Genomic DNA, 26,683 nt, shown 5'->3' with positions numbered 1-26,683 from the left:
ATTGGTCGTGTATTTATACCACGATCACTGAAAAAACTCATAATGTCAATTTTTCTGATACTGACTAGCATAAGTGTAAACTCCCTGGCAGAGGTGAGTGACCTTCTGCTCCATTACTATTAGTGTAAATATCAGATCACACACCAACTAACCCCTTTGCCTCTTTAAGAAACCTGTACATTCCTCTTTTCATCTGCTGCTACTAAAACAATAAAAAAGTTGTTCTTCACATATAGAGATCAGCATAATGAGGTGCTTATCTCTCCATCCGCTTATCCTTTCTGTGGCCATTCACTCTTGTTTGTGAGATATCTGGGTTAAAGTTCTAGTGCAATTTGTACACATGCAGGTTAACTGGTCAATTACAGATTTAACAACACAAACTCTTGCTTTATGAGTACACTTCTTAAGGAGGGAATAATTTGATCAAAAAAGAAAGAGTATCCAGTACTAAGAGAAGAATATACAGCATAGTGTGTAAGTTGGGTCTGATTTTCTCTAATTATTCAAACTTCAATTAATATTTGAAGTACTGTAACTCCAGAAGACTGTGATGAAAGGGAGGGAAGATTATTTTCTTTCCAATTTCTAATTCCCTAGGACTAAAAAATTGGGAGTTTTCCTTTAGTTGCTTCAAAAATATGTGGCTGTATCCTCCTTACTGAGAAGAACATTAAGCTATATAGCAACATATTAAGATTTAATATAATGAATAGATTTAAATGATTCTGAAGTATATGCATAGATTATATATATAACACATATATACATAGGTGTTTAAATATCACTGAGTTTTCTTATTTACTCAGTATTTTTGTCATTTGAATTGATAGGAGTTGGAATTATGCATTTAATTTATTACATGCAACACAAATACAATCCAGAATGACCTCTAAAATTATTACATAAGAATAAAATTCCAGGTATAGTCCCTTTGTATGAGGAATCTTAGATTGAGTAAGTGAGTGGGAAGTTAAGTGTTCATAATTTAAGCACATTTTTTAAAAGAAAATTGCAATGTTATTTTTCAGTTCCCCGAGGAACACATTTTCACTGTATTTTTCTAAGTACATTTAGCATTAGACTCTATTCCACTGACTTTTATTTTTTTGTATATGTTGTACTTTTTCTCCATGTATATAATTCTGGACTTGAGTCTTTGTAGTCTTTGTATATGAAACAATTATTCAAAATTTTAAGACATGAAGATTCATATTTTTTTACTAACCCAAAGCAGAAAGTGCAGAATACTTTTCCTTTCAATATTCCACTGCCCTTTATTGACTTGAAGACTGGTCAGAGAGAGGCAGTGATGAATTAAGAATCACTTGAAACCTTCCATGGCATCCTATCTTGAGGCCTTGTCTACTATCAAGACATTTTTGTACTGCCAAACTTAGTTCTGCCCTTTCAGAGATGTTAAAACTCTTAGGCTTCCATGTTGAAGGCAAATGGAAGGTTTTTTTTTTAAAAAAAAAAACCTTTTATTAGGGTTATAAACTGAATTCTTGGTTAAATATAAGACTGTACAAAGAAAGGAGGTAACATTAAGTTTTTGCTTAATGTCCTCCAAGTTATTTAAGTTTAACAGGCCAAAGGAAAACAACAGATGAATAATCTTTAATCAGTTATACAATGTTTGGTCAAAATGGATTGCTAGTCTGAATATTGTGAACAGTGTAAACAAGATTCAATCCACAAATTCATTGGACTTGGAGAGAAAATTGGATAGTCCCACATATATGGGGATCCTTTTCACTGCAGAAAACCTCATCATTTTCCATCCTATACAATTATGCTTTCTTTATATACCATGGGTATATATAACTTAAATGCTAACTCCTGGGTCATTTTAACTAGAAATAAAAGTTTATGCTAAAGCATGTTCAAATTTTGTCTTTTTTTAAATCAAGAGAGATGTAAGTTTTCAATGTAATATATCAAATGTAGACTAGCAGTATTCTGTTTCAGTGTAACATACAATTTTTAAATATTAAACTAAAAAAACAAAGAAGAATATACCTTTCAAAGTATTTATTATATTTCAGGATACATTTTAATTCCATTTGACTAACATTTTGAAAGGCAGGAATAAGTGGAGAGACAAATGATGTGGCAATAAAGAAATGCAAACAACATACTGTAACAATATGAATGACACACATGACGAATAAATAAAATAATGTCAACATATAAACAAAGTAAAAAAAAAATATACAAAGTGTCTGGGATTGGAGTGGGAATTGCTAAGGGAGTTTAATAATTATAACAATGAAAAGGCAGTGTGCTAGAAGTGTCATGGGGAGGCAGCATTATGTATAGTATCTAGGAGCCCAGCCTTTATAAGCAGAACTGGACTATAATCTTAGCTTTGCTGCTTCTCAGCCTTGTGATCTTGGGCATAACAAATTTAGTTTCCTCTTTTTTAAAACAGATAAAATATTTAACTCATCTAAAGTTATGTGGACTAAGTGATAAGGCACCTAACACAGCGCTCAGAACATAGAGATAAATGGACTATTATTATGATTTAAAATAAAAAGCAATTTAAAAGTAATCATTATAGGGTGTTTGAACAGTAGGAGAAGTGACTGCCACAGGGGAGAGGTCCGGGTGGGATTTTTCTGATAGGAAAACAGCACCAGTGCACAGAGAAGAACTGAATTCAGGTTCAGAAGGAAGATGGCACAAGCCACCTTTGGGACTCACACAAAGGCATTCTTGGCTGGTTTTCTACCTCTCATTGGTGGGGGAATACTAGGTTGCTTGAAAGTTATAGCGGAGCCATAGTCCAGAGGGCTGGGAAAGCCAACTTAAGTATTCAGGCAGAAGTTCTCAGTCAAGGCCAGGTATGCAAAATGTAAATACTTTTAGGAAGTAAATACTTAGGATTTTTAGTGTCTTTTTAAACCCCAGATAGAAAGCATATTTTACAAATGTTTAATAAATAGATTGACACCAGTATTCTTTGGTTTCTTATGTCAGTTGGTCATATGTTCTCTGAAGAATCCTGGGAGAAAACTGGGAGTTACTCTGTAAAAATTCACAGCAAGGCAGTTACTTTGTTTGCTCACCTTTAAATTGAAGCTTATTGTTCAGTGGTGGTTTTTATTACCTAATTTCAAGCAAACCAACGTTCCTGTAATAGGTAAGTGGTAGACAAGATATTCTCACAAAAAATCATGTGTTAAAGATAATGTTAATAATGTTAGAAACACACAAGCATGTTAATAAAGAAGCTGACACTCTTCATATTGTTATCAGTTTCTCATCAGCAACATGTCAAGGTAAAAGCTGTGATGATCAAGTTAAATCAGATCTGACACACAGTTAGTCAAAAATGCGCCATAACTAGGAAAACTATTTGATATCTATATTGCCTATGCTATTGCTATTAACAAACCTTGCTTCAACACATCATGTGCTGGCTAATTACAGCAAGTGATCCTATTACACTATCACAGACTTCTAATATTTTTGGCAAATAAACATTCTAGTACTTAACAAATATTCAACAAGTTGAAATAAACACTTAAAATCTTCTCTTGAGCTGCTGTCTTATTGAATAGGAAAAGACAAAAAAATCATGTAACACTTGGGGAAACTTGATTTTTCTGTCATGGAAATATGGCTGAAGTAATATATAGAAAATAATATGGTGACAAATCAAACTGCATTTCTTTGTTAACCAGTACCATTGCAAAGAAGAAAGAAACAACTGTGGAAGGTTTGGGGAAAATCATTAGGACAAAGTAAATAGCAAAAGGTTTGGCAATAAAATCAAAGTGCAGATGTTTCTAACTTGCTCAGTTTATAATATTCATTATTTCTGTTTCAATAGTAAAATATTACTACTGTGAGCTACTAAGTGGTTCAATATTGAGTGATTTGTTTTAAAAGGTGTATCTATATTAATGAAAAAAACTGTATGTTAAATTCTGAGGAGTGGTTCTTTTGATTGGAATTATTATTATTATTAATTTATTTACTTTAATTGGAGGATAACTACTTAACAACGTTGTGTTGGTTTCTGCCATACATCAACATGAGTCAGCCATAGGTATACATATGTCCTCTCCATCTTGAACTCCCCTCCCACCTCCCATTCCATCCCAGCCCTCTAGGTTGTCACAGAGAACTGGGTTGAGCGCCCTGTGTCACACAGCAAATTTCCACCGGTTATCTATTTTACATATAGTAATGTATATGTTTCAATGCTACTCTGGAATTATTTTTTAAGTTCAGGATAGGGGACACATGTACACCCATGGCTGACTCATGTGAATGGATGGCAAAAACCACTACAATATTGTAAAGTAATTAGCCTCCAATTAAAATAAATTAATTAATTTACCAAAAAAAAGGATAAGGTTACAGAGATAGCAGTGCATGCGAAATTCATTTACTGCATCTTTTACAAGTAAGCCAGCATTGCAGAGTACCTCAGGATTTTACAGATGTGGTACATATTGTCATGAGACCTTTATATTTTGAATAATATCTTTAATATTTTGTACTGAGATAAAGAATAACTAAGAATTTATTTTATCCATAAAGGTTTGATGATTATCTCATGAGAAATTAATTTAAAAAGTTGTAGATTGTGAAGATTTAATTTTTTTTTTTTTTTGATAAAAGTAGAAGAACCCCAAAGTGGTTGAATGTTTTGGTGATGACAAATGGTGATTAGTAACATGCTACATATTATATACTTAGGAAGAAAGTAAACTCTGATTATCATCAGTATGCTAACTAGAAAGTATATGGGAAAAAAAATAGACACAAGCTGTCTCTTCAAGAGAATTATGATGTGTACACAATCCTTTGAAGACAGATAACTGGAAAGCATCATGTGATTATGCTAGATAAAATGACATATCATTTTAAAAAGTTGTCATGTTTGCCTTTTCAAACAAACTTTAAACAGAATATTTTAATCTATTTATAAACTTTGTAGACAAAGAACTCCAGTGGGTTTTCAACCCATTTGCTAAAAAAAAAAAAATTCAAAACACATTTTGTGATAACAGGAATAAATAACTGGTATCAAATTAGATTAACATTTATTTATGGAAATTTCACAACTTAAAAAAACAGCTTTTAATTCCAAACTTAGAAAACAGGTAGCAAGATTTGGAAAGTACTATCTTTAATACATTTCTTTCATTTCTGATATACTCTGTGGATTATCTTTTTTATTTTAGAGAGTCATTAAGACTAAATGTTGAAATATCAAAATAAACAACTTAGAAGCTGAATTTCAAAGAACTCTTACTAAAAAATTTTACAAGATTTTCAAACATCAAAGCACAGTCAACACTCTCTCTAAAATATTAATTATACTTCACTATGATCAAATGTATCTATATTTAAATAAACATAATAAAAATGGTGATTTGTCTTATTTCACTGATTTTTTATATTTTTGTGAATATCTATATTGTAAACATAGTGCACAGGTTTAATTTAGAAATAAGTATACACATAATGAGTTTGTTAAAGAAAATTAGAGATGATTAAAAGTGATAAATTTGTAAAATAAAAAGTAGCATCAACAAAATATTTAGATAATTCTTATTTAAATTAAAACCAAATAGAGAGTCATTAGAAATATCTGAGTGACAGAGTTATATTCTCTGAGCTCTGGAAAATAATTATTTGATAATTATATTCTAGAGAAAGGAAAAATAGAAGGCCTATTGATTAGTAATTATATTCCTCAAATCACTGATATAAGATTATGAAGGCCATAAGTAGGATATTGTAATTAGGAATAGGAGTGAAGAGCAGAAGCGTGACATGGAGAGCCCAGTGTGTAAGAAGAAACCTCAGACTACCCTGAAGGTTAGTGACCGGGAGACTAAAGACATGATGAATGATGAAGCCATTAATCAGAAACAGAAACTGCTTCTACAGAGAGTTGGATATGATTTGAACACACCGAGTTCCACTTTACAAGGTGTTTCTGAAGTGAAATGATCTACTCAGTACTTGAAAATGCAGGTCCAACACTCAAGGAGACAGATGGTACACAACAAGATTTAGGAAATAGGAAATAAATGTTCATGTGGCTCCCCTGGGAGGAAAGAAGACAGAATTCAAAGAAAAGCTTCATCACATAGAGAGGGGAAAAGAGAAAGTCAGAGAGAGAGTCAAAGTAGAACTCATAAAGCCTGATCAGAAAGATAAAAAGAGAACAAAAAGGGAAGAGTCATGAAAGCCAAGGACACAAAAAAAGAAATAGTAAAAAGAATCTATTTCTGCAAAGTAGTTAGCTAGGAGAAGCAGTGGGTGTGGGTGAGGGGGAGTTCGATCTAGCCATTAGAATGAGAATACACAGGCATCTGCTTTCTCTAGCTCTGATAAATGTATGAATTAATAACAAAGGAAGACCAGGATTTATTTTATGAGTGATGTACCATATACCAGAGATGAATTAGTAACCATGTGTTAAAACTGTAAACAAAACAACAACTAAACTGGGTTAGGATGGACTATTAACCCTTAAAAGTTTCCATTAAAGAAAACGAAAAAGAAGAATATATAAAGAATAATATATATTCCAGATTATGCTTGGATTATAAATAAGCCTTCAATATTAAACAAACTGAATAAAATTCTGAACGAAACACATTATATTGCATTCACACAATACTAAAATAACTTCAAAAAATGTTTCTTCTGAATTTTGGCTGTACTTTTAAAAAAAAATCACAATTATTTGATCATTTTATGGTTGAACACATCTTAAATTTTTTCAACTGAGAATAAATTTGTTGAGTCTTGCTTAACCAAGTGGTTAAGTTAATAAAAATTTCAAGACAAACATTATTTCATGTGAAAGAAGGATACTGATTTCATGTTAGTATTTTTTTCTGAATGCTACTCTTTTTGAAAATGCTACTAATTGAAAGCTTTTACTTAAAAAATTACCATTAAGCACTTGCTGTACATTTAGGTAGACATTAGTAAATTCCAGGTGTAAAACTGCAAAGTGAGGTAAGAAACATAACTTACTGCTTTTTCCTTTCCAGGTTCCATCTGATCAGGCTTTGCCATGCATGGAGCCTGTGGCTGTACTTTTATTTTGTGAGTCATCCCATCATCTTCTTTAGGCAAAGGCCGAGGTGTGCTGGCTGGTAAATCTTCCATCTCCATCAGTGGTTGTTTCTTTTCTTGCACTGCCTTTGGAGGCACTCTGCCTTCAGGTTTTACTTCAGCAAATTGTACTTGAGTTTTAAGTAAGTCATGTTTCTGTTCCTCTAGAACCGATGCTTTTGTTCCTGGGGCTAACTTTTTGTCTGCAAGAGCTGGCTTTTTGTCTTTAAGGGTTGGTTTTTTTTCTTCAAGAAGTGGCTTTTTTTCTTCTGGGAGTGGCTTTTTGTCTTCAGAAGGTGGCTTTTTGTCTTCAGGGGGTGACTTTTTTTCTTGAGGGGCTGAAGTTTTGTCTTTTTCTCCTTTATTCTCCTCTCGGATTTGATCTATGGTTTCCTTAGGGGGAATTTTTTCACCTGAAGTTGTTTCTTTTACCTTTTCTGAAATGGTTTTTTCAGCTTCAGGTTTTTCTTCTTGTTCCTTCTTTTTCACTTTTACTGGGGCAGGCATTGCTGTTTCCTGAAATGGTTGTTCTGTAGGGACAGGCATAGGAGAGGCTTTTGGTCCTTCCTGTGTAGGTGGCATTTTGCCCATGTCTCCCAGCTGTCCTGATATTGCTCTCTGGGTTTGGCAATTTAAACAAAGCCATTCTTGAATCTGTAAATAAAGTAAAATTAAAAGATTAACTATATTATAATATCTGTTTTGGTACATTTACCAAGATGAGCACTTGACAATTTCTGGCTGCTTTTTTATATATGGAGAAGGTAGGTCATTGTTTTCTCGATCAATAGCACTGACTTTTAAAAGAAAGACTGCAAAAAGACTGCCTGAAATCTATACAACAGGAGGAATCCTTAGCGATTAGCATCTAATTGGCCTCATCATAAAAAGAAAAGAAAAAATATATCAAAGATGTTTAGTTGCTAAGTCCTAACTGACTCTTTTGCAAGCCCACGGACTGTAGCCTTCTAGGCTCCATGGGATTTCCCAGGCAAGAATACTGGAGTGGAGTGCCGTTTCCTTCTCCAGGGGATCTTCTCAACCCAGGGATAAAATACCCCAGGGATCGAACCCAGGTCTCTTTCATTGCAGGCAGATTCTTTACCATTGAGTCACTAGGGAAGCCCACATCAAAGACAGACTAAGGAAATATCAATTTTTTGGTTAAAAAAAAAAATCTACATACATTTTAAAGCCTTATGCCTTCAAAATTAGTGTTCCCATCATAAATTTATTCAAAAACTGTTAAATTACACTAGCTTTTTTTTCACAGCCAATTAATAGTAAGTTTTTAGAGACTTAGCCTATAATCTCCTATCTTTTGTTTTGGATCAAATGTAATTCCATCTACCAGAGCAGAAGACAACAAGGCACATGTAGAAGTTTCAAAAATCACTTGTATATAATTCTCCATCTGATTTAAGATTAAAAAATAATGTTATTTTTTTAATAATAATCACATTTGTTGTGCAACTGTGTCAAGGATCATTCACAAATTAGAATTGTTTGATATCTTTTCCCCCAGTTTTCTCAATTGCTGACTAACATAGTTCTTTATGCTACTTCTGTTCCTAAGTGGAATCCATGGGCCACCTGAGCCAAATCTCCTGAAGTAGTCCTTACTCATACAAATTTTAGTAACTATACCAATATAATTTTAGGAGAAACCTGGGATAGGAGAAGGAGAATCTGCCTTTTAAATAAACTCTTGGTGAATTCTTTTGCAAACTAAGGACTGAGAACTATCCTCTCATAACACACATAAATGATCACATGGGAGAGAGATTGTTAGACCAATAATGTTACAGAAGTTCCTCCTTATTGATGTATGGTGTGCTTTTTCTTACATTATACCTTTTAAAAAGTAAGAAATTAAAGTTATACATATAGCTTCTAACTGTTACCATTTAATGAATGCCTATCCTTTAAAGTACACAGTCGGAGAGTCACAGAAACAATATTGTGATCGTATGTTGTACTGTTTTCTGAGAGGCAATTTCAAATTGCACTTCATATTGGATCATTCTTTCCACTAGCGTAACTTCAATTATTTAGAGACAAAAATCACTTATTGTCCTAGAATATTATTAGACAACTAAGATTCATTTCGTCAGTTTTCAATTTCTTTAAAGAAACAAAAATGTTGCTTAATAATAATGACTGCTTTGCAACTTGTAAGCTGTTATAATTCTTACTTGATTATCTAAAACAGTATGGACCCGAGTCAGTTATTTAATTTTAGATAAAATGCTGTCTATAAAACATTAGTATGTATTATGGGTCACTTTACTTTGTGTGTTATGATCATCTAGTATCAATTCCTTTCTTAATTTCAAGTCTAAGCAGCAATAAAGTGAGTTGTGGCTTCTCTATATAGTAACTTTATACAAAGTCTTAGGAAAGAAACTGATTTGATTGTTATGTCCAATTCTAAAAGTTCCGGCTGTTGTGTCCCTAGAGGAGGTACTTCCATAATGTCAACAGAAAATCAATCTTAATCAGTGTTGTAGTTTTAAAAACCACTCCTTGGTGGGGTCATATCTTACAATATTTTCATCCAGAAACTGACATTTTAAAAAACAAAAACAGACACATATAGCTGTGCCATTGTGCTGTTTTGTCATATGGATTCTAAAAGCCAAATGCAGGTATGTGCTATGCACTCCTGTCAGGGCAGGTCCAAATGTAAATAAGTTAGGAAGTTTTTAACATACCAGAAATAAATGTTTGGAAATTCTTTTATCAATTATAAAAGCATGATAACTTTATCTGAGTTTTAGGTACAAATTATTCTTACAAAGTTGTTATCTCTTGCCAGTTATATTAACAGCATGTGATACCAAAACGGTACACAGCTCTTACTAAAAGGAAAATCTGTTGAGAAAATAGAGTGATTATTTCAAGGTAGTATACTCATTATTTTCATACATTTGAAAATTTAGGTAAGAGGATAAAGGGTTTCATCTACTTAATCTACTATGTCACATAAAACACTTTATTTTCATGATTTAAAATGTTTGATGAACTACTAGCAGTGATAACCCACCCCTACTAAAATCAAAGGCAAAGAGAAGGCAATAGCGTTAGTCTAAGAGAAAAATGACCTATGTTGAGTGCCTCATTGGCTGTTTCAAATCTCTGTTTTGCTCAAATTCCCATCCCGATTCAGTTAAACCTAGTATCTTTTTTGTTTTTTTGGCCTGTTTATGCAGCTTGTGAGGTCTTGTTCCCTGACCAAGGCTTGAAATTGGGCCTTCTGCTGGACTGTAAGTAAAAGTGAAAGTAAAGTTGCTCAGTCGTGTCCAACTCTTTGCGACCCCATGGACAGTAGCCTACCAGGCTCCACTGTCCATGGGATTTTCCAGGCAAGAATACCGTAGTGGGCTGCCATTTCCTTCTCCAGGAGATCTTCCCAACCCAGGGATCGAACCCAGGTCTCCCGCATTGTTAGCAAGACGCTTTACCGTCTGAGCCACCAGGGAAGCCACTGGACTGTAAGGGAATTCCCTAAACCCAGTATCTTTAATCGTTACTGTCTGTAATTAATTTTAACATGATGTTGCCACACTTGGTCTCTTGGTTACATGATTGATTTGCACTTTGAAGAATATCATAAGGCCAAGCCCGCTTTTATATTTTTTAACTTACACTTTGTCACCAAAATTAATTCGGAAACTGATGCTAGTATTATGTCAAATAATTATGACAACAGCATTCACTTACGTATCTATTCTGTAGATATCCAGTCTATTTTTATCTATGGAGTACACATATGTGCAAGGCTTATTCAATCATGAACTCACACACTCAAGTAGAAGAAAGAAGATATAGGTTAAATACAAGTATAATATGCAGGGGAAAAAAACTAAGGAAGATGGAAAGGATACTATGGTTTAAAAGGATTATCTGATGAATTCATTTACAACATAAGGAATTTGATAAATTATAAATCACACAGAGTAATTTTTCACCAATTAGAAATGTTGAACTGGTGGTCTCACATGTGTGTCTCTTCTTTCTGCAGCCCTAGAACTCAGATTGTTGTTTAGTTGCTAAGTTGTGTCACTCTTTGTGACCCCATGGACTATAGCCCACCAGGCTTCTCTATGCATGGGATTTCCCAGGCAAGAATACTGGAGTGAGTTGTGATTTCCTTTTCCAGGGGATCTTCCCAACCTGGGGATTGAACCCGTGTCTTCTGCAGTGGCAGGCGGATTCTTTACCTCTGAGCCACCAGGGCAGCCTTTAGAACCCAAATTATAATATCAACAAATTCAGCAAGCAGAGGAAGTTATAAATTCAATAAAGGATTGAAAAGAAAAAAAAAACCACTATTAGTTGTATCAAAAATTATATATTACTTTGAACATGTAAATTTAAATTTTGTTTTATTAAGAGAAAAGATAGAGAAAGGCAGAGATTAGGGTAAAATCCAAACTAGAAATGAGAAAAGCAAAAGTGATCAAATTCTGACAAAGAAGAAAATTAGTAAAAACTAATTTTCACAAGAAAATTCATTTTGGACAATACAGGTCATCATTATTCACATCATCACTAAACATAAATACAATTACTAGAAAAATTTTCTTTTAAAAAAAAATTTGGAAAAGTATTCTACAACCACATAAGAAAATGTAAAAATCTGTGATTCACAATTTTTTTTTTTTTTTTTGCCTTTTTTATCACAAATAATCCCAAAGACTTTTTCTAAATCACTGTATTCAGGAACCTAATTAAGAAGTATTAATTTTCTGGGTTCAAAAATACATACCTACAATCTTAGTTTCTCAATAGCCACACATTATTAGATACAACATTATTTAATACTCATAATGTTTCTAGTTCAGTAGCAATCTGAATCATTAAGCAAGATTTCTAAAATTATATTAAAATTCATAATATATCACTGCCATATATGACTTTTAATAGCTGAAAAGATTTCCAGACATAGAATTAACTCTTTCTACAACAGTTACAGTTGTGACACACATGACTAATCATACTTTGCCTTAAGGTTAAATATCAAATGTTATGGTTTTATCTCTGAGCTATTTCCTTATAAAGACAGTGAGACAATCAGAAAATGTATATTATATATAATATGATGTATTGTATACTATATATGTGTATAAACTGAAGGCATTTCTCTTATATTACTGAGTTTATTACATAGAGAAATAGAACAAATAGATCCTATGGAGGCTTTTTAAAAACATACTAGTCGTTGTTATGGATGCTCTCAGACCATTTCCATTTGGATTCCTGTGTTTTAAAAATATATTTTATTTTCAGTATACTGTAAGTATCTTCTAACGGTATAAATATAATGAAAGTTTATATTTCATATATGTTATTATTAAATGTACTAAATTCAGAAGAACATACTTATATATATTATTTATATATATTTATACTATGAAACCAATCACATTTTTTTAGTGCCTTAATGTTAACATCCAGGATATCAAAATTCACATCCAAATAGGAACAATTCTGATAAAGTATGTAAAAAATAACTCCATGTTGATCACAATGTATTAAAATATGTCTACTTGCCAACTAATACACGTTAATAAAATACATTTATTTTAACATCAAATCATCAGGGCTTCAAAACAACATTCTAAAAACCCATTTAATCCTAAGAGGAGAGTAGGAAATGAAGGCAGTTTTACCCAAAAAAGGGATGCCGCTGTGCTACTCAGCATTTTTCTATCAATAAGCAATTTGCTTTATATAACATTTCAGCTGTAACTATAGCAACAATACCATGAAGAAAAATCTCAGAACTTCAGGCTTGCCTATTTATTTTTCTACGTATTTTTTCCAAAGCATGATAATAAGACCTGCAGCAGGTTGGAAGTCTGATGTTAGACTTTAAATGGTAGAGAAGTGACAGTCCGCAAATCTACATGAGCAATCATATTTGTGTCAGAGAAATCTTAATATTATCTTAACATGAATTTTTCATTAAAGAAACAAATAGATTGATTCAGAAACTCATAAACTTTTTGTCAATAGAAGTGTTTAAGCAGATCCTGGGTGACCCCACTTAAAATTCTGTAAAGGAAAACCAAGTAATCAAGGGGATTGCTACTATAATGCCATTGAGTTTCCTGGCTACCATGAAGCTTCTGAGTCAACAACAAAAAATTTACACATATTTTTGCTGGTCTGCTTATCTGCTTGTCATCCAGAATGTTATTTTTTTTAAAAGCTGAGAAATAATTACATTGATAATTTGCTTAGAAGTCACTATTTTACTTGGAGAAGGAAATGGCAACCCACTCCAGTGTTCTTGCCTGGAGAATCCCAGGGACGGGGGAGCCTGGTGGGCTGCCGTCTATGGGGTTGCACAGAGTCGGACACAACTGAAACGACTTAGCAGCAGCAGCAGCAGCACTATTTTACTTACTGACAGATCCACAAATTGGTGAACAACGTCACCTGCAACTTGTCACTTTTATCTATGCCCCCTACAGTCTTGTCATTAGGGTGTTTTATTTATCCAAGGCCCACTCACTCTTCAACTTGACATTCTAAAAACTAGATTTTTTGCTTATTAAATCTCTAATTTAGTTACTTTGTTACTTTTAAAAGGGAAAATGATTGAGTTCATGGTGGCTTCACTTTTTTTCCTTCAGCTTACACAATAAATTGTTCAGACTACAAAGTCAGGATATTAAAATCTTGTAATCATTTATAAGACTACATTGGCAAGTGTGTGCAATAATGTGTTTGTGATATTTCTATTACTTTGTCCCTCCAAAAAATGAATGGGATTACTTTTGTTCCTTTTATAATCACTGAAATAAGAGTAACTCATAGCCAATATATATAACTGATTGGCTGAGTCTCTTCCTCATTTACTTCATATGTAGATATAAAATTTTCTCACAATATATTAGAATATTAATATTGACATAAAAACTAAGAAAAAAGCCAAGTAGGTGATTTAAATATCAATTTTCAATGGAATTACTGATACATAGGGTAGAAAATCAATAATGAAACCTAGTAGAATATTTGTACTATTAGGAACCTATATAGGGGTTATCATTCTTTGGTCTAAATTGATCAGTGGTCATGTCCTTATCCATCTCTCCTTTTATGTTTACATCTGTAAGACCTGCCCCCCAATCCCATATCTAAACACATGAAGTCTATTTTACTCTTTTGATGTAAATTTCTATATAATGTACATTTTTGTATAATGTAAAACTATATTAACAAACATTTCCATAAATAGCAAAATGCCAACTAAAATCATGTATACTATACCAGGGTTTAAAATTATAAAATAAAATTATTGGGATTATAATTGCTCACTTTGATTGACATTTTTCTGCGTCCATTTTTCTCTGAATAAAGCAGGATCATTTTTCTAGTCACCTTCTCACTACAGTCCACGGGGTCACAAAGAGTCAGACACGACTGAGCGACTTCCCTTTCCCTTTCCCTTTCTCACTACAATTAATCAGTATTTTCCTAAACTAAGAAAGTAATCTCTGAGTGTTCAATGTTTTAAATACCATTACATAAATAATATACAAATACACATGCATTAATTAAAATACTTCTGAATGATTAGAGTAACACAATTTTGACAGAACTTGTTGAGGGGAATTCAGAGGCTTAGTTTCCTTTCAGAAATACATGAAAATAAACATGTATTTTATACTAAATATAAAAGAACTAAACAGGGTTAATTTCCTTACAATGTCTTCCTTCCTTTCTTCTTTTTCTTTTCTATCCTTTTCTACCTCCCTCCCTTTCTTCCTCTTTTTTTTTTTCTAATGAGAGAGAGAGACAGAGAGAGAGGGAATGACCTCACTAAAACTGTTTTTGACTAAGTAAGTTACCTGATTTGGGTTCAATCAGAAACATTAGTATACCTGATCACCTTCCAGTGTTATCAAGTATCCTAATAAAAGTGTATAAAAGACAACTATAAGGACACAGCTGATTTCTCACTGGTAACCAATAATAAACTGAAGTTAAGAGTAATCATACATATTTACGTTGACTTTTGCTAATTCAGTTTTAGAAAAAATGGAAGTCTCAAAGGTAAGTCTTACCTGTAGATTCATGGCATTTCTATTTGTGATTAATCATTCTAGTGAACTACACTTTAGGTTGATATTTGTATGCTTAACATAGAAAATAAGCAATAGTTTAAATATTTATCATTTATATGGATATCAAATTTAGGTTTTTCATCAGTTTTTATCCTTCTGCTTTTATAGAGTTTATTTTATTATTTCCTATTACAAGAGATGTTTATTTACTTTGCATGTGTGAATAATTACATCAAAGAAAAAATTCCTTTTTAGTCTAACTTAGTCACTAGTCAGCCCTTCAGGAAATGTGTGACTGAATTTTAAAATAAGATTTACTTTGAAGATTTTTAATACACCTCAATACAGTCATTTTATGTATGTTAAAATTACAAAGTTACACACATTTGGAAGACAGGTTATTTAAAGCATACGATAGCTGAATAAAGGGAGGAGCATGGTGGGCTGCAGTCTGGGGTCACAGGGAGTCGGACATGACAGTGACTTAGCATAGCCGAATAAAACATTTTATCAAACATTTTACAGGATAAATAAAAAATCAATCCCAATTTTAAACATAAGCATCATTGTGAATATAATATTCAAAGACAGAATAATCTCACAGACTAGGGAGCCTGAAATGTACAGGAATCAGACTTGTACCACTGGATAACAGAGAATAAATACAAGGTGATGGGTGTTAAACCCTCCTATCAATACAATGCAGTAGAACATGTTGCAGCACTGGAAGTTCTTTGTGCAGGGAAGAATCAGTGTGTTGATTCTGCAAGATGTAAACTTTTCTAAGCTGAACTGTGTTTCCCAGGATTCTCTTCCCTTAAGTACATTATAATATAAACTCAAATATAACTCCTCATTCAGTCAAGTGATGTAATTAAGGTAAGATGACAAAATGAAGATTAGAAAGGTAGCAACCTAAATGGAGTAGAATTTACTGTGGCCTATGACAGGCCAGATAGATATGGAAAACAGGAAAATGGACCAAATCTTTAAGGACAATACAAACACAATTCACACCTGGATGATAATTATTTGTTACAGTGTAGGCTGAAATTAGGGTCATAAATAAAAAACATCAAAATCAAGCAAACATTTAAGAAGGAGTTAGTTCCTCAGTATGGCAGTGACCAGAAGCATCTGTTTTATTTTTATTTATTTTTTTTAGCATCTGTTTTAAAACAAGTCATTTAAATTGTTCTTTTTCCCATAGCCACTCATAGACTTTAAGACTGAAGTTTAATATGTTAAACCTGAAATCCATTTATAATAAAAAAATAAACACACATAAATATATACATATACATCTCTTTGTTTTTTATAGGAATGCCTGCCTGTCCATGGGAAATTTTTGAACAGTTTGAAACAATCATTGATTATTAAATATTCTGATTTTATTAAATATTTTTAATTTATTTTTTATTGAAGGATAATTGCATTATAGAATTTTGTTGTTTTTTGTCAAACCTCAACATGAATCAGCCATAGGTATACATATATCCCCTCCCTTTTGAACCTCCCTCCCATCTCCCTCCCCATCCCATCCCTCTAGGTTGATACAGAGCCCATGTGTGAATTTCCTGAGCCATACAGCAAATTCCTGTTGGCTACCTATTTTACATATGGTAATGTAAGTTTCCATGTTACTCTTTCCATACATCTCACCCTCTCCTCCCCTCTCCACATGTCCATAAGTCTATTCCCTATGTCTGACCTGTAAATAAGTTCTTCAGTACCTTTCTTCTAGATTTCGTATATATGTGTTAGAATACAGTATTTATCTTTCTCTTTGTGACTCACTTCACTCCGTATACTAGGTTCTTGGTTCATCCACCTCATCAGAACTGACTCAAATGCATTCCTTTTTATGGCCGATTAATATTCCATTGTGTATATGTGCCACAACTTCCTTATCCATTCATCTGTTGATGGACATCTAGGTTGCTTCCATGTTCTAGCTATTGCAAATAGTGTTGCAATGAACAATGGGATACATGTGTCTTTTTCAATTTTGGTTTCCTCAGGGTAAATGCCTAGGAGTGGAATTGCTGGGTCATATGGTGGTTTTATTCCTAGTTTTTTAAGGAAACTCCATACTGCCTTCCATAGTGGCTGTATCAATTTATATTCCCATCAACAGTGCAAGAGCATTCTCCTTTCTCCACACCCTCTCCAGCATTTATTGTTTGTAGACTTTTTGATGATGGCCATTCTGACCAGTGTGAGGTGATATCTCACTGTAGTTTTAATTTGCATTTCTCTAATAATGAGCAATGTTGAGCATTTGTTCATGTGTTTGTTGGCCATTTGTACGTCTTCTTTGGAGAAATGTTTGTTTAGGTCTTTTTCCCACTTTTCCGTTGGGTTGTTTGTTTTTCTGGCATTGAATTGTATGAGCTGCTTATATATTTTGGAAATTAATCCTTTGTCAGTTGTTTCATTTGCTATTATTTTCTCCCATTCTGAGAGTTGTCTTTTCACTTTGCTTACAGTTTCCTTTGTTGTGCAAAACTTTTAAGCATAATCAGATCCCACTTGTTTACTTTTTTTATTTCCATTACTCTAGGAGGTGGGTCATAGAGGATTTTGCTTGGATTTATGTCATCAAGTGTTCTGTCTATGTTTTCCTCTAACAGTTTTATAGTTTCTGGTCTTATATTTAGGTCTTTGATCCATTTTGAGTTTATCTTTGTGAATGGTGTTAGGAAGTGTTCTAATTTCATTCTTGTACATGTAGCTGTCCAGTTTTTCCAGCACCATTTATTGAAGATGCTTTCTTTGCCCCATTGTATATTCTTGCCTCCTTTGTCAAAAATAAGTTACCCATAGGGTCATGGGTTTATTTCTGGGCTTTCTATCTTGTTCCATTGGTCTATATTTCTGTTTTTGTGCCAGTACCATACTGTCTTGATGACTGTAGCTTTGTAGTATACTCTGAAGTCAGGAAGGTTGATTCCTCAGGTCCACTCTTCTTTCTCAAGAATGCTTTGGCTACTTAGGGTCTTTGTGTTTCCATATGAATTGTGAATTTTCTTGTTCCAGTTCTGTGAAATATGTCATTGGTAATTTGATAGGGATTGCGTTGGATCTGTAGATTGCATTTGTATATAGTCGTTTTCACAATATTGATTCTTCCTACCAGGAACATGGAATATCCTTCCATCTGTTTATGTCATCTTTGATTTATTTCATTAGTGTCTTATAATTTTCAGTGTACAGTTCTTTCATCTCCTTAGGAAAGTTTGTTCCTAGATATTTAATTCTTTTTGTTGCAATGGTGAATAGGATTGATTCCTTAATTTCTCTTTCTGATTTTTCATTGTTAGTTTATAGAAATGCAAATGATTTCTGTGTATTGATTTTGTATCCTACAACTTTGCTAAATTCACTGATTAGCTCTAGTAATTTTCTGATACTATCCTTAGTGCTTTCGATGTACCGTATTGTGTCATCTGCAAACAGTAAGAGCTTTACTTCTTCTTTTCTGATCTGATTCTTTTTACTTCTTTTTCTTCTCTGATTGCTGTAGCTAGGACTTCCAAAACTATGTTGAATAACAGTGGTGAAAGTGAACACCTTTGTCTTGTTCCTGCTCTTAGGGGGAATGCTTTCAGTTTTTCACCATTGAGAATAACATTTGCTGTAGGTTTATCATATATGGCCTTTACTATGTTGAGGAAGGTTCCTCTATACTCATTTTTTAAGAGTTTTAATCATAAATGGGTGCTGAATTTTGTCAAAGGCTTTTTCTGCATATATTGAGATTATCATATGATTTTTATCTTTCAACTTGGTAACATGGTGTATCACATTGATTGATTTGTGTATATTGAAGAATCCTTGCATCCATGCAATAAACCCAACTTGATCATGGTGTATGAGCTTTTTGATGTGTTGCTGAAATCTGTTTGCTAAAATTTTGTTGAGGATTTTTGCATCTATGTTCATCAGTGATATTGGCCTGTAGTTTTCTTCTTTTGTATTATCTTTGTCTGGTTTTGGTATCAGGGTGATGGTGGCCTCATGGAATGAGTTTGGAAGTGCTCCTTCCTCTTAAATTTTTTGAAAGAGTTTTAGAAGGATAGGCATTAGCTCTTCTCTAAATGTTTGATAGAATTCTGTGAAGTCATCTGGTCCTGGGCTTTTGTTTTTTGGGAGATTTTTGATCACAGCTTCAATTTCAGTGCGTGTAATTGGGTTGTTCATAATTTCTATTTCTTCCTGGTTCAGTCTTGGAAGATTGAACTTTTCTAAGAATCTGTCCATTTCTGCCAGATTATTTATTTTATTGCCATATAGTTGTTCATCATAGTCTCTTATAATCCTTTGTATTTCTGCATTGTCTGTTGTAACCTCTCCTTTTTCATTTGTAATTTTGTTGATTTGATTCTTCTCTTTTTTTTTTTTTCTTGATGAGCCTGGCTAAAGGTTTGTCAATTTTGTTTATCTTCTCAAAGAACCAGCTTTTAGTTTTAGTAATCTTTACTACTGTTTCTTTCATTTCTTTTTCATTTATTTCTGCTTGAATCTTTATGATTTCTTTCCTTCTACTAATTTTGGGGTTTTTTTTTGTTCTTCTTTTTGAAGTTGTTTTAGATGTAAAGTTAGGTTGTCTATTTGATGTTTTTCTTGTTTCTTGAGGTAGGATTGTATTGCCATAAACTTCCCTCTTAGAACTGCTGTTTCTGCATTGCATAGGTTTTGAGTTGTCATGTTTTCATTGTCATTTGTTTCTAGAAATTTTTTGATTTCCTTTTTGATTTCTTCAGTAACCTGTTGGTTATTTAGAAACGTGTTGTTTAATCTCCATGTGTGTGTGCTTCTTACAGTTTTTTTCTTGTAATTGATGACTAATCTCATAGCGTTGTGGTTGGAGAAGATGCTTTATATTATTTCAATTTTCTTAAATTTACCGAGGTTTGATTTGTGATCCAAGATGTGGTCTAACCTGGAGAATGTTCCATGTGCTGTTGAGAAGAAGGTGTATTCTTCTGCATTTGGATAGAATGTCCTGAAGATATCAATGAGATCCAGCTCATCTAATGTATTATTTAAGACTTGTGTTTCTTTATTAATTTTCTACTTTGATGATCTGTCCATTGGTGCGAGTGGGGTGTTAAAGTCTCCTACTATTATTGTGTTACTGTCAATTTCTCCTTTTATGTCTGTTAGTGTTTGTCTTATATATTGAGGTGCTCCTATGTTGGGTGCATAGACATTTACAATTGTTATGTCTTCCTCTTGCTTTGATCCCTTGATCATTACGTAATGTCCTTCCTTATCTCTTGTAATCTTTATTTTAAAGTCTGTTTTGTCTGATATGAGGATTGCTACTCCAGCTTTCTTTTGCTTCCCATTTGCATGTAATATATTTTTCCATCCTCTCACTTTCAGTCTATATATGCCTTTAGGCCTGAAGTGGGTTTCTTGTAGACAGCATATATATATGGGTCTTGTTTTTGTATGCATTCACCCACTCTGTGTCTTTTGGTTGGAGCACTTAGTCCACTTACATTTAAAGTAATTATTGATACAAATGTTCCTATTGACATTTTCTTAATTGTTTGGGTTGATTTTGTAGATTTTTTTTCTTTTCTTTTATTTCTTGACTATATAAGTCCCTTTAACATTTGTTGTAAAGCTGGTTTGGTGGTACTGAATTCTCCTAACTTTTGCTTGTCTGAAAAGCTTTTGATTTCTCCATCATTTTTGAAAGAGATCCTTTCCAGGTATAGAAATGTTGTTTGTGATTTTTCCTTTTCAGTACTTTAAATATATCCTGCCATTCCCTCTGGCCTGCAGAGTTTCTGCTGAAAGATCAGCTGTTAAGCATATGGGGTTTCTGTTGTATGTTACTTGTTGCTCCTCCATTGCTGCTTTTAATATTCTTTCTTTGTGTTTAGTCTTTGTTAGTTTGATTAGCATGTGTCTTGGCATGTTTTTCCTTGAGTTTATCCTGTATGGGGCCTTTTGTTCCTCTTGGACTTGATTGACTATTTCCTTTTCCATGTTGGGGAAATTTTCAATTATAATCTCTTCAAAAATTTTCTCATACCCTTTCTTTTTCTTCTTCCAGGACCCTTATAATTCAAATGCTGGTGCCTTTGATCTTGTCCCAGAGGTCTCTGAGACTATTCTCAGTTCTTTTCATTCTTTTTTACTTTATTCTGCTCTTCAGAAGTTATTTCCAACATTTTATCTTCCAGCTCACTGATTCATTTTCTGCTTCAAATAGTCTGCTATTGATTCCTTCTAGAGTAATTTTAACTTCAGTAATTGTGTTGTCTTTGTATGCTTATTCTTTAATTCTTCTAGGTCTTTGTTAATTGATTATTGCATTTTCTCCTTTTTGTTTTCAAGGTTTTTGATCATCTTTACTATCATAATTGTGAATTCTTTTTCAGGTAGTTTGTTTATTTCCTCTTCGTTTACTTGGACTTCTGTGTTTTCAGTGTGTCCCTTCATTTGTGTAGTATTTCTCTGCCTTTTCATTATGTTTTTTAACTTATTGTGTTTGAGATCTCCTTTTCCCAGGCTTCAAGGTTGACTTCTTTCTTCCTTTTGGTTTCTGCCCTCTTAAGTTTGGTCCAGTGGTTTGTGTAGGGTGAGATTTGTGCTGAGTTTTGGTTTGTTTGTTTTTGGGTTTTTTTGTTTGTTTGTTTTTGGTGTGTTTGTTTGTTTGTTTTTCCTCTGATGGGCAAGGCTGAGTGAGGTTGTAATCCTGTCTGCTAATGATTTGGTGTGTATTTTTGTTTTGTTTGTTGTTTAGATGAAGTGTCCTGCACAGGGTGCTACTGGTGGTTGGGCAGCTAGAGCAGCAGGAAATAGAGTGCTCTAGAAGGGTATTTAGTTCAGTTTAGTCGCTCAGTTGTGTCCGACTCTTTGCAACCCCATGGACTGCAGCACACCAGGATTCCCTGTCCATCACCAACTCCTGAAGTTTACTCAAACTCATGTCCATCGAGTTGGTGATGCCATCCAACCATCTCATCTTCTGTCATCCCCTTTTCCTCCTGCCTTCAATCTTTCCCAGCATCAGGGTTTTTTTCAAATGAGTCAGTTCTTCATATCAGGTGGTTAAAGTATTGGAGTTTCAGCTTCAGCATCAGTCCTTCCAATGAATATTCAGGACTGATTTCCTTTAGGATGGACTGGTTGGACCTACTTGCAGTCCAAGGGACTCTCAAAAGTCTTCTCCAACACCACAGTGCAAAAGTATCAATTCTTTGGTGCTCAGCCTTCTTTATAGTACAACTCTCACATCCATACATGACCACTGGAAAAACCATAGCTTTGACTAGACAGACTTGCGTTGGCAAAGTAATGTCTCTGTTTTCTAATATGCTGTCTAATTATGCATGCCCATTTCTAGGTTGGTCAGAGCATCTCTTCCAAGGAGCAAGTGTCTTTTAATTTCATGGCTGCAGTCACCATCTGCAGTGATTTGGGAGCCCCCCCAAAATAAAATCTGTCACTGTTTCCATTGTTTCCCCATCTATTTGCAATGAAGTGATGGGACCGGATGCCATGATCTTAGTTTTCTGAATGTTGAGTTTTAAGCCAACTTTTCCACTCTCCTCTTTCACTTTCATCAAGAGGTTCTTTAGTTCTTCACTTTCTGCCATAAATGTGGTGTCATCTGTATATCTGAGGTTATTGATATTTCTCCCAGCAATCTTGATTCCAGTTTGTGTTTCATCCAGTCCAGCATTTCTCATGATATACCCTGTGTATAAGTTAAATAAGCAGGGTGACAATACATAGCCTTGAAGTACTCCTTTCCCGATTTGGAACCAGTCTGTTGCTCCATGTCCAATTCTAACTTTTGCTTCCTGACCCACATACAGATTTCTCAGGAGGCAGGTCAGGTGGTGTAGAATGTTATGGCATCCAGTATTGGCCCATACACTCCAGTATTCTTGCCTGGAAAACCCCCGTCCCTGACAGAGAAGCCTGGCAGGCCACAGTCTACAGGGTCGCAAAGAGTCGGACACTACCGAAGCGACCCTGTGTGCATAGCCATAAGACTTTTTTTGTCTGTGGCATTTTTTTTTGCCCCAATGAGAGTTAAGAGTGAAGGTGGCTCAGCTGCTTGGCTTGCGGGGACATGGACCGCCTCCGCCGCAGGAGTTATGGACCTATCCGAGTATTTTCTCGAGCCTTTTGTAGCTGGGGATCAGAAGGCCTCTTTGGCCTATCTTTTTCCATAGCTCTGCCTGTTCAGGCACTTAGAGGGCTCCCTTGCCTGGGGCCCTTCTCTGTTGTTCGGTGCATCAGGCACATAGAGGGGACCCCCTGGCTGGGGTCCTACTCTGTAGTTCAGTGCGTCAGGTGTTTGATGGGCCAGCAGCTTTATTGCTCAGCTGCTGATGCTGGCATGTGGGGAAAGAGAGGCTATGGTGATGGCTCCACCCCCTAGGCGTGACTCAGCAGTATCACCTTGCTTCCATGGCTGCCTGACTTTCCTCCACAGGCATTTCCCATCACAATCTCCTCCCTCACATCCCCTCCATCCATTTCTCTGCAGTCAACAGCAGTCCTTGCCCTGGGATTGCTCCACAATCCCTAAACTCCAGCTCCCAGCTGCTGCACCTTCCAGGGTGCTTACATCCCTGTCTGGGGTATGTATGGCTGCAGCAAGGACTATCTGATTCTCATTCCATTTAGGCTGCCACAGATCAGCTGTTTCACTCTCAGCCTTAAATGTTTCTCCTCTGACTCAGACAATTGCCCCGATGTGGGGATTAGACCCCTGCTTCAGTTTCCCTTCCGGCCAAGGGCAGGTCCAGTCCTACTAACACTCCTGTTTTTCCCTCTAGTTCCTTTGCCCTACCGAGTTTTGTATGGTTCTATATATTCTTTTCCACTGGTCAGGTACTCCTGGTCGCTCTCAGTTGTGTTCTGCATGCACTTTTGTGTCTGAAGGTGTATTCCTGATGTATCCATGGAGAGAGATGTATTCCACGTCCACCTACTCCTCTGCCATCTTGTACTCCTCCTGATTTTATTAAATATTTTTAAGGATGTATTTTATTTAACGATCCCTCTACTAGAAAAATATTTTAAATACAGCAATGCAAATATAAATCAGAATGTCAATGGAAGGAAGCAGAGAGTGGTTTAATTTCTCTAATTCCTTATGTAAAATATTACTCATCTGCTTCACTATCTGGTACTCAACAATATGCCAATAATGTGTATTATACTTTCAAGACATTCATAGTTCAGTCTTTTGCTCAGTGTTATCTTGCTGCCAGCAAACAGACAGATGTAGCCCATCTACATCTGAAGACTCATTATAGTGACTCATGGGACCTAGGGAAGAAAAGATGTTTCAAGTATGTTTAGCACTTGCATGTGCTCGTCTTCGGTGCTAGAGCTAGTAAGGATGATATGTGGTGATGAGGGATTGAGATTGGGATACTAGATAGTATGGAAAGTCAGATTGGCAAAGATATCACTATTACTAAATATTAGGCTCAAAAACATTACCATTATCCTGTTCATTCATGCCATGCAAACACCAGTAATTGTAGAACTACGCTAGAATTTAATGGATACATAATAACAGAAAGTGAATACCAGCTTTTAAATAAAGATTATAAATACAATTGTTCTTTTTTTATATACTGCTAAAGAACAAGAGAATTTACTAATGGACCCTACAAGATTCCAGGTTGCAGCCTCACAACCAGCATTGACTAGAAAGACCACTGATCCACCTGGGGACCTACCCCAGTCTATATACCTTAGCCACCTTGAGAAGCCCATGACACCTCAGTCAATCCCTGTTGCCTAGAATTTCATTTTCATCTCATTAAGTCTGCTCAGTGTTTTTCAGACGGTAAGAATGTGACACCAGGGGTTAGCCGAGGTGAAGGGAGGAACAGAGAAAGAAAGAAGGAAAAGGTCTGGCCAAATACACTTGCGATGTTTAGTTTTCACACCTGCTCACATTGCTGCCAGGATCAATGTTGCAGTGGTGATGCCAGTATCACAAGGTGTTCTAAGGCCTTTTGAACACAGCAGAGGCAGAGCTGCTATACAGGGAAGTTAGCCGTGAGCCTCACTGCCTAAAACACTCAGCTGAATCAAATGAAAAGTGAGTCAAAAGTGGCATGATTGAATATGTCATCTTGCAAAGAATCTAATAAATCTATCCTGAAAAAAAAAAAAACCAAACACCTGCTTTTAAGTGTGCACAGTGCACTTTGGCTAAAAAACAGAACTATAATACAGAATTCCCATTTTTAACAGATAACTGATTTCCATTTAGCATGTAACTTCCTCCCTAGGCTACTTGTATTTATTTGAAGAGGACAAGTTGCCCTGAAGGAATTACAGTGCAATGTAGAGGCTACAAGACTGCACAGGTGACTAGGGTGGCAACAGAAGAAACCAAGTGAGAGAACTGATGTAGTTAAGAAAAACTAATCTACAAGTATACTAATGTTTTAAAAGTGTAGGGAAAACAGGTTCTGGGAGAAAGTGAATACACATATTTCATTTAATCCTTGTACCTCTTGAGAACTATTAGTTGATCAGTCACGTCTGACTCTTTGCAACCCCATTGTCTGCCCATGGGATTCTCAAGGCAAGAATATTGGGGTGGGTTGCCATTCCCTTCTCCAGGGTATCTTCCCTACCCAGGTCTCCTGTATTGTAGGCAAAATTCTTTACCATCTGAGCTATCTATAATTATGTTCATTATACAGATGAAAAAAATAAAACATAGAAACTAAGAAGTAACATGGTGCTCAGTATCTAAAGTTAGAAGTGACAGATCTCAGATCTAAATCTCAGCTGTAGATTTAGATCTTAAAGAATATAAAGAATACTGAAACAATAGTTATAGGGCTTCCCTGGTGGCTCAGATGGTAGAAAATCTCCCGGCAATGTGGGAGACCTGGGTTCAATCCCTGGGTAGGGAAGATCCCTTGGAGAAGGAAATGGCAACCAGTATTGCCACTTGTGTCACTGCCAAATGGCACTCCAGTAGTCTTGCCTGGGAAATCCCACAGACAGAAGAGCCTGGTGGGCTGTCATCCAAGGGGTCATAAGAGTCGGATACAACTTAGTGACTAAACCACCACCAAACCAGAGCTAGAGGTGCTATTTCCTAGGAATGTTATGGAAAAGAAAAAAACGGAGGGCAGATTCTTGGAGAAGAGCTTCATTGAGACTGGAAGGAAAACCAGCAAAGCACACTAAAAAGCATCATATATGAAAGTTGCAGTTTTATTAAACTCAAGGGAAGAAAGGTAAGAACTTCAAGGAAGTGATAGGTAACACTGGCAAATATTGCACTGATTGCAAAAAGGTTGCAAAAAGATTGCAAAAAGGTTGACATGTTTTTTATCTTTTTCTTTTCTTTATAATTGAACCAAGTACTCTCTATATATCCTTCTTGTTTGCTTTGTTTCTCTCATTTTTGCAATAATTGTTTTGATTTTTCTAAAGTGGTCTGCATAACTGACTGTGAACAACTATTTCACTAGTGATTAAATATA

The 26,683-nt window shown here is 34.8% G+C and overlaps 1 protein-coding gene across 1 annotated transcript in view; it reads right to left on the bottom strand.

Moving 5' to 3' along the window:
• The window catches only part of PCLO (piccolo presynaptic cytomatrix protein), a 359,914-nt gene that overhangs the window by 164,626 nt on the left and 168,605 nt on the right, over nucleotides 1–26,683 (bottom strand). The window contains exon 5 of the mRNA XM_081531727.1: nucleotides 7,018–7,752. Coding sequence (XP_081387853.1) covers nucleotides 7,018–7,752 — 735 coding nt within the window. The remainder of the gene's footprint in view (nucleotides 1–7,017; nucleotides 7,753–26,683) is intronic.

Source organism: Giraffa tippelskirchi, chromosome 10 (genome assembly GCF_054371585.1).
Source record: "Giraffa tippelskirchi isolate mGirTip1 chromosome 10, T2T-mGirTip1v1.2.pri, whole genome shotgun sequence".
NCBI lineage: Eukaryota > Metazoa > Chordata > Mammalia > Artiodactyla > Giraffidae > Giraffa > Giraffa tippelskirchi.
This window is presented reverse-complemented; position numbering and strand designations above follow the sequence as displayed.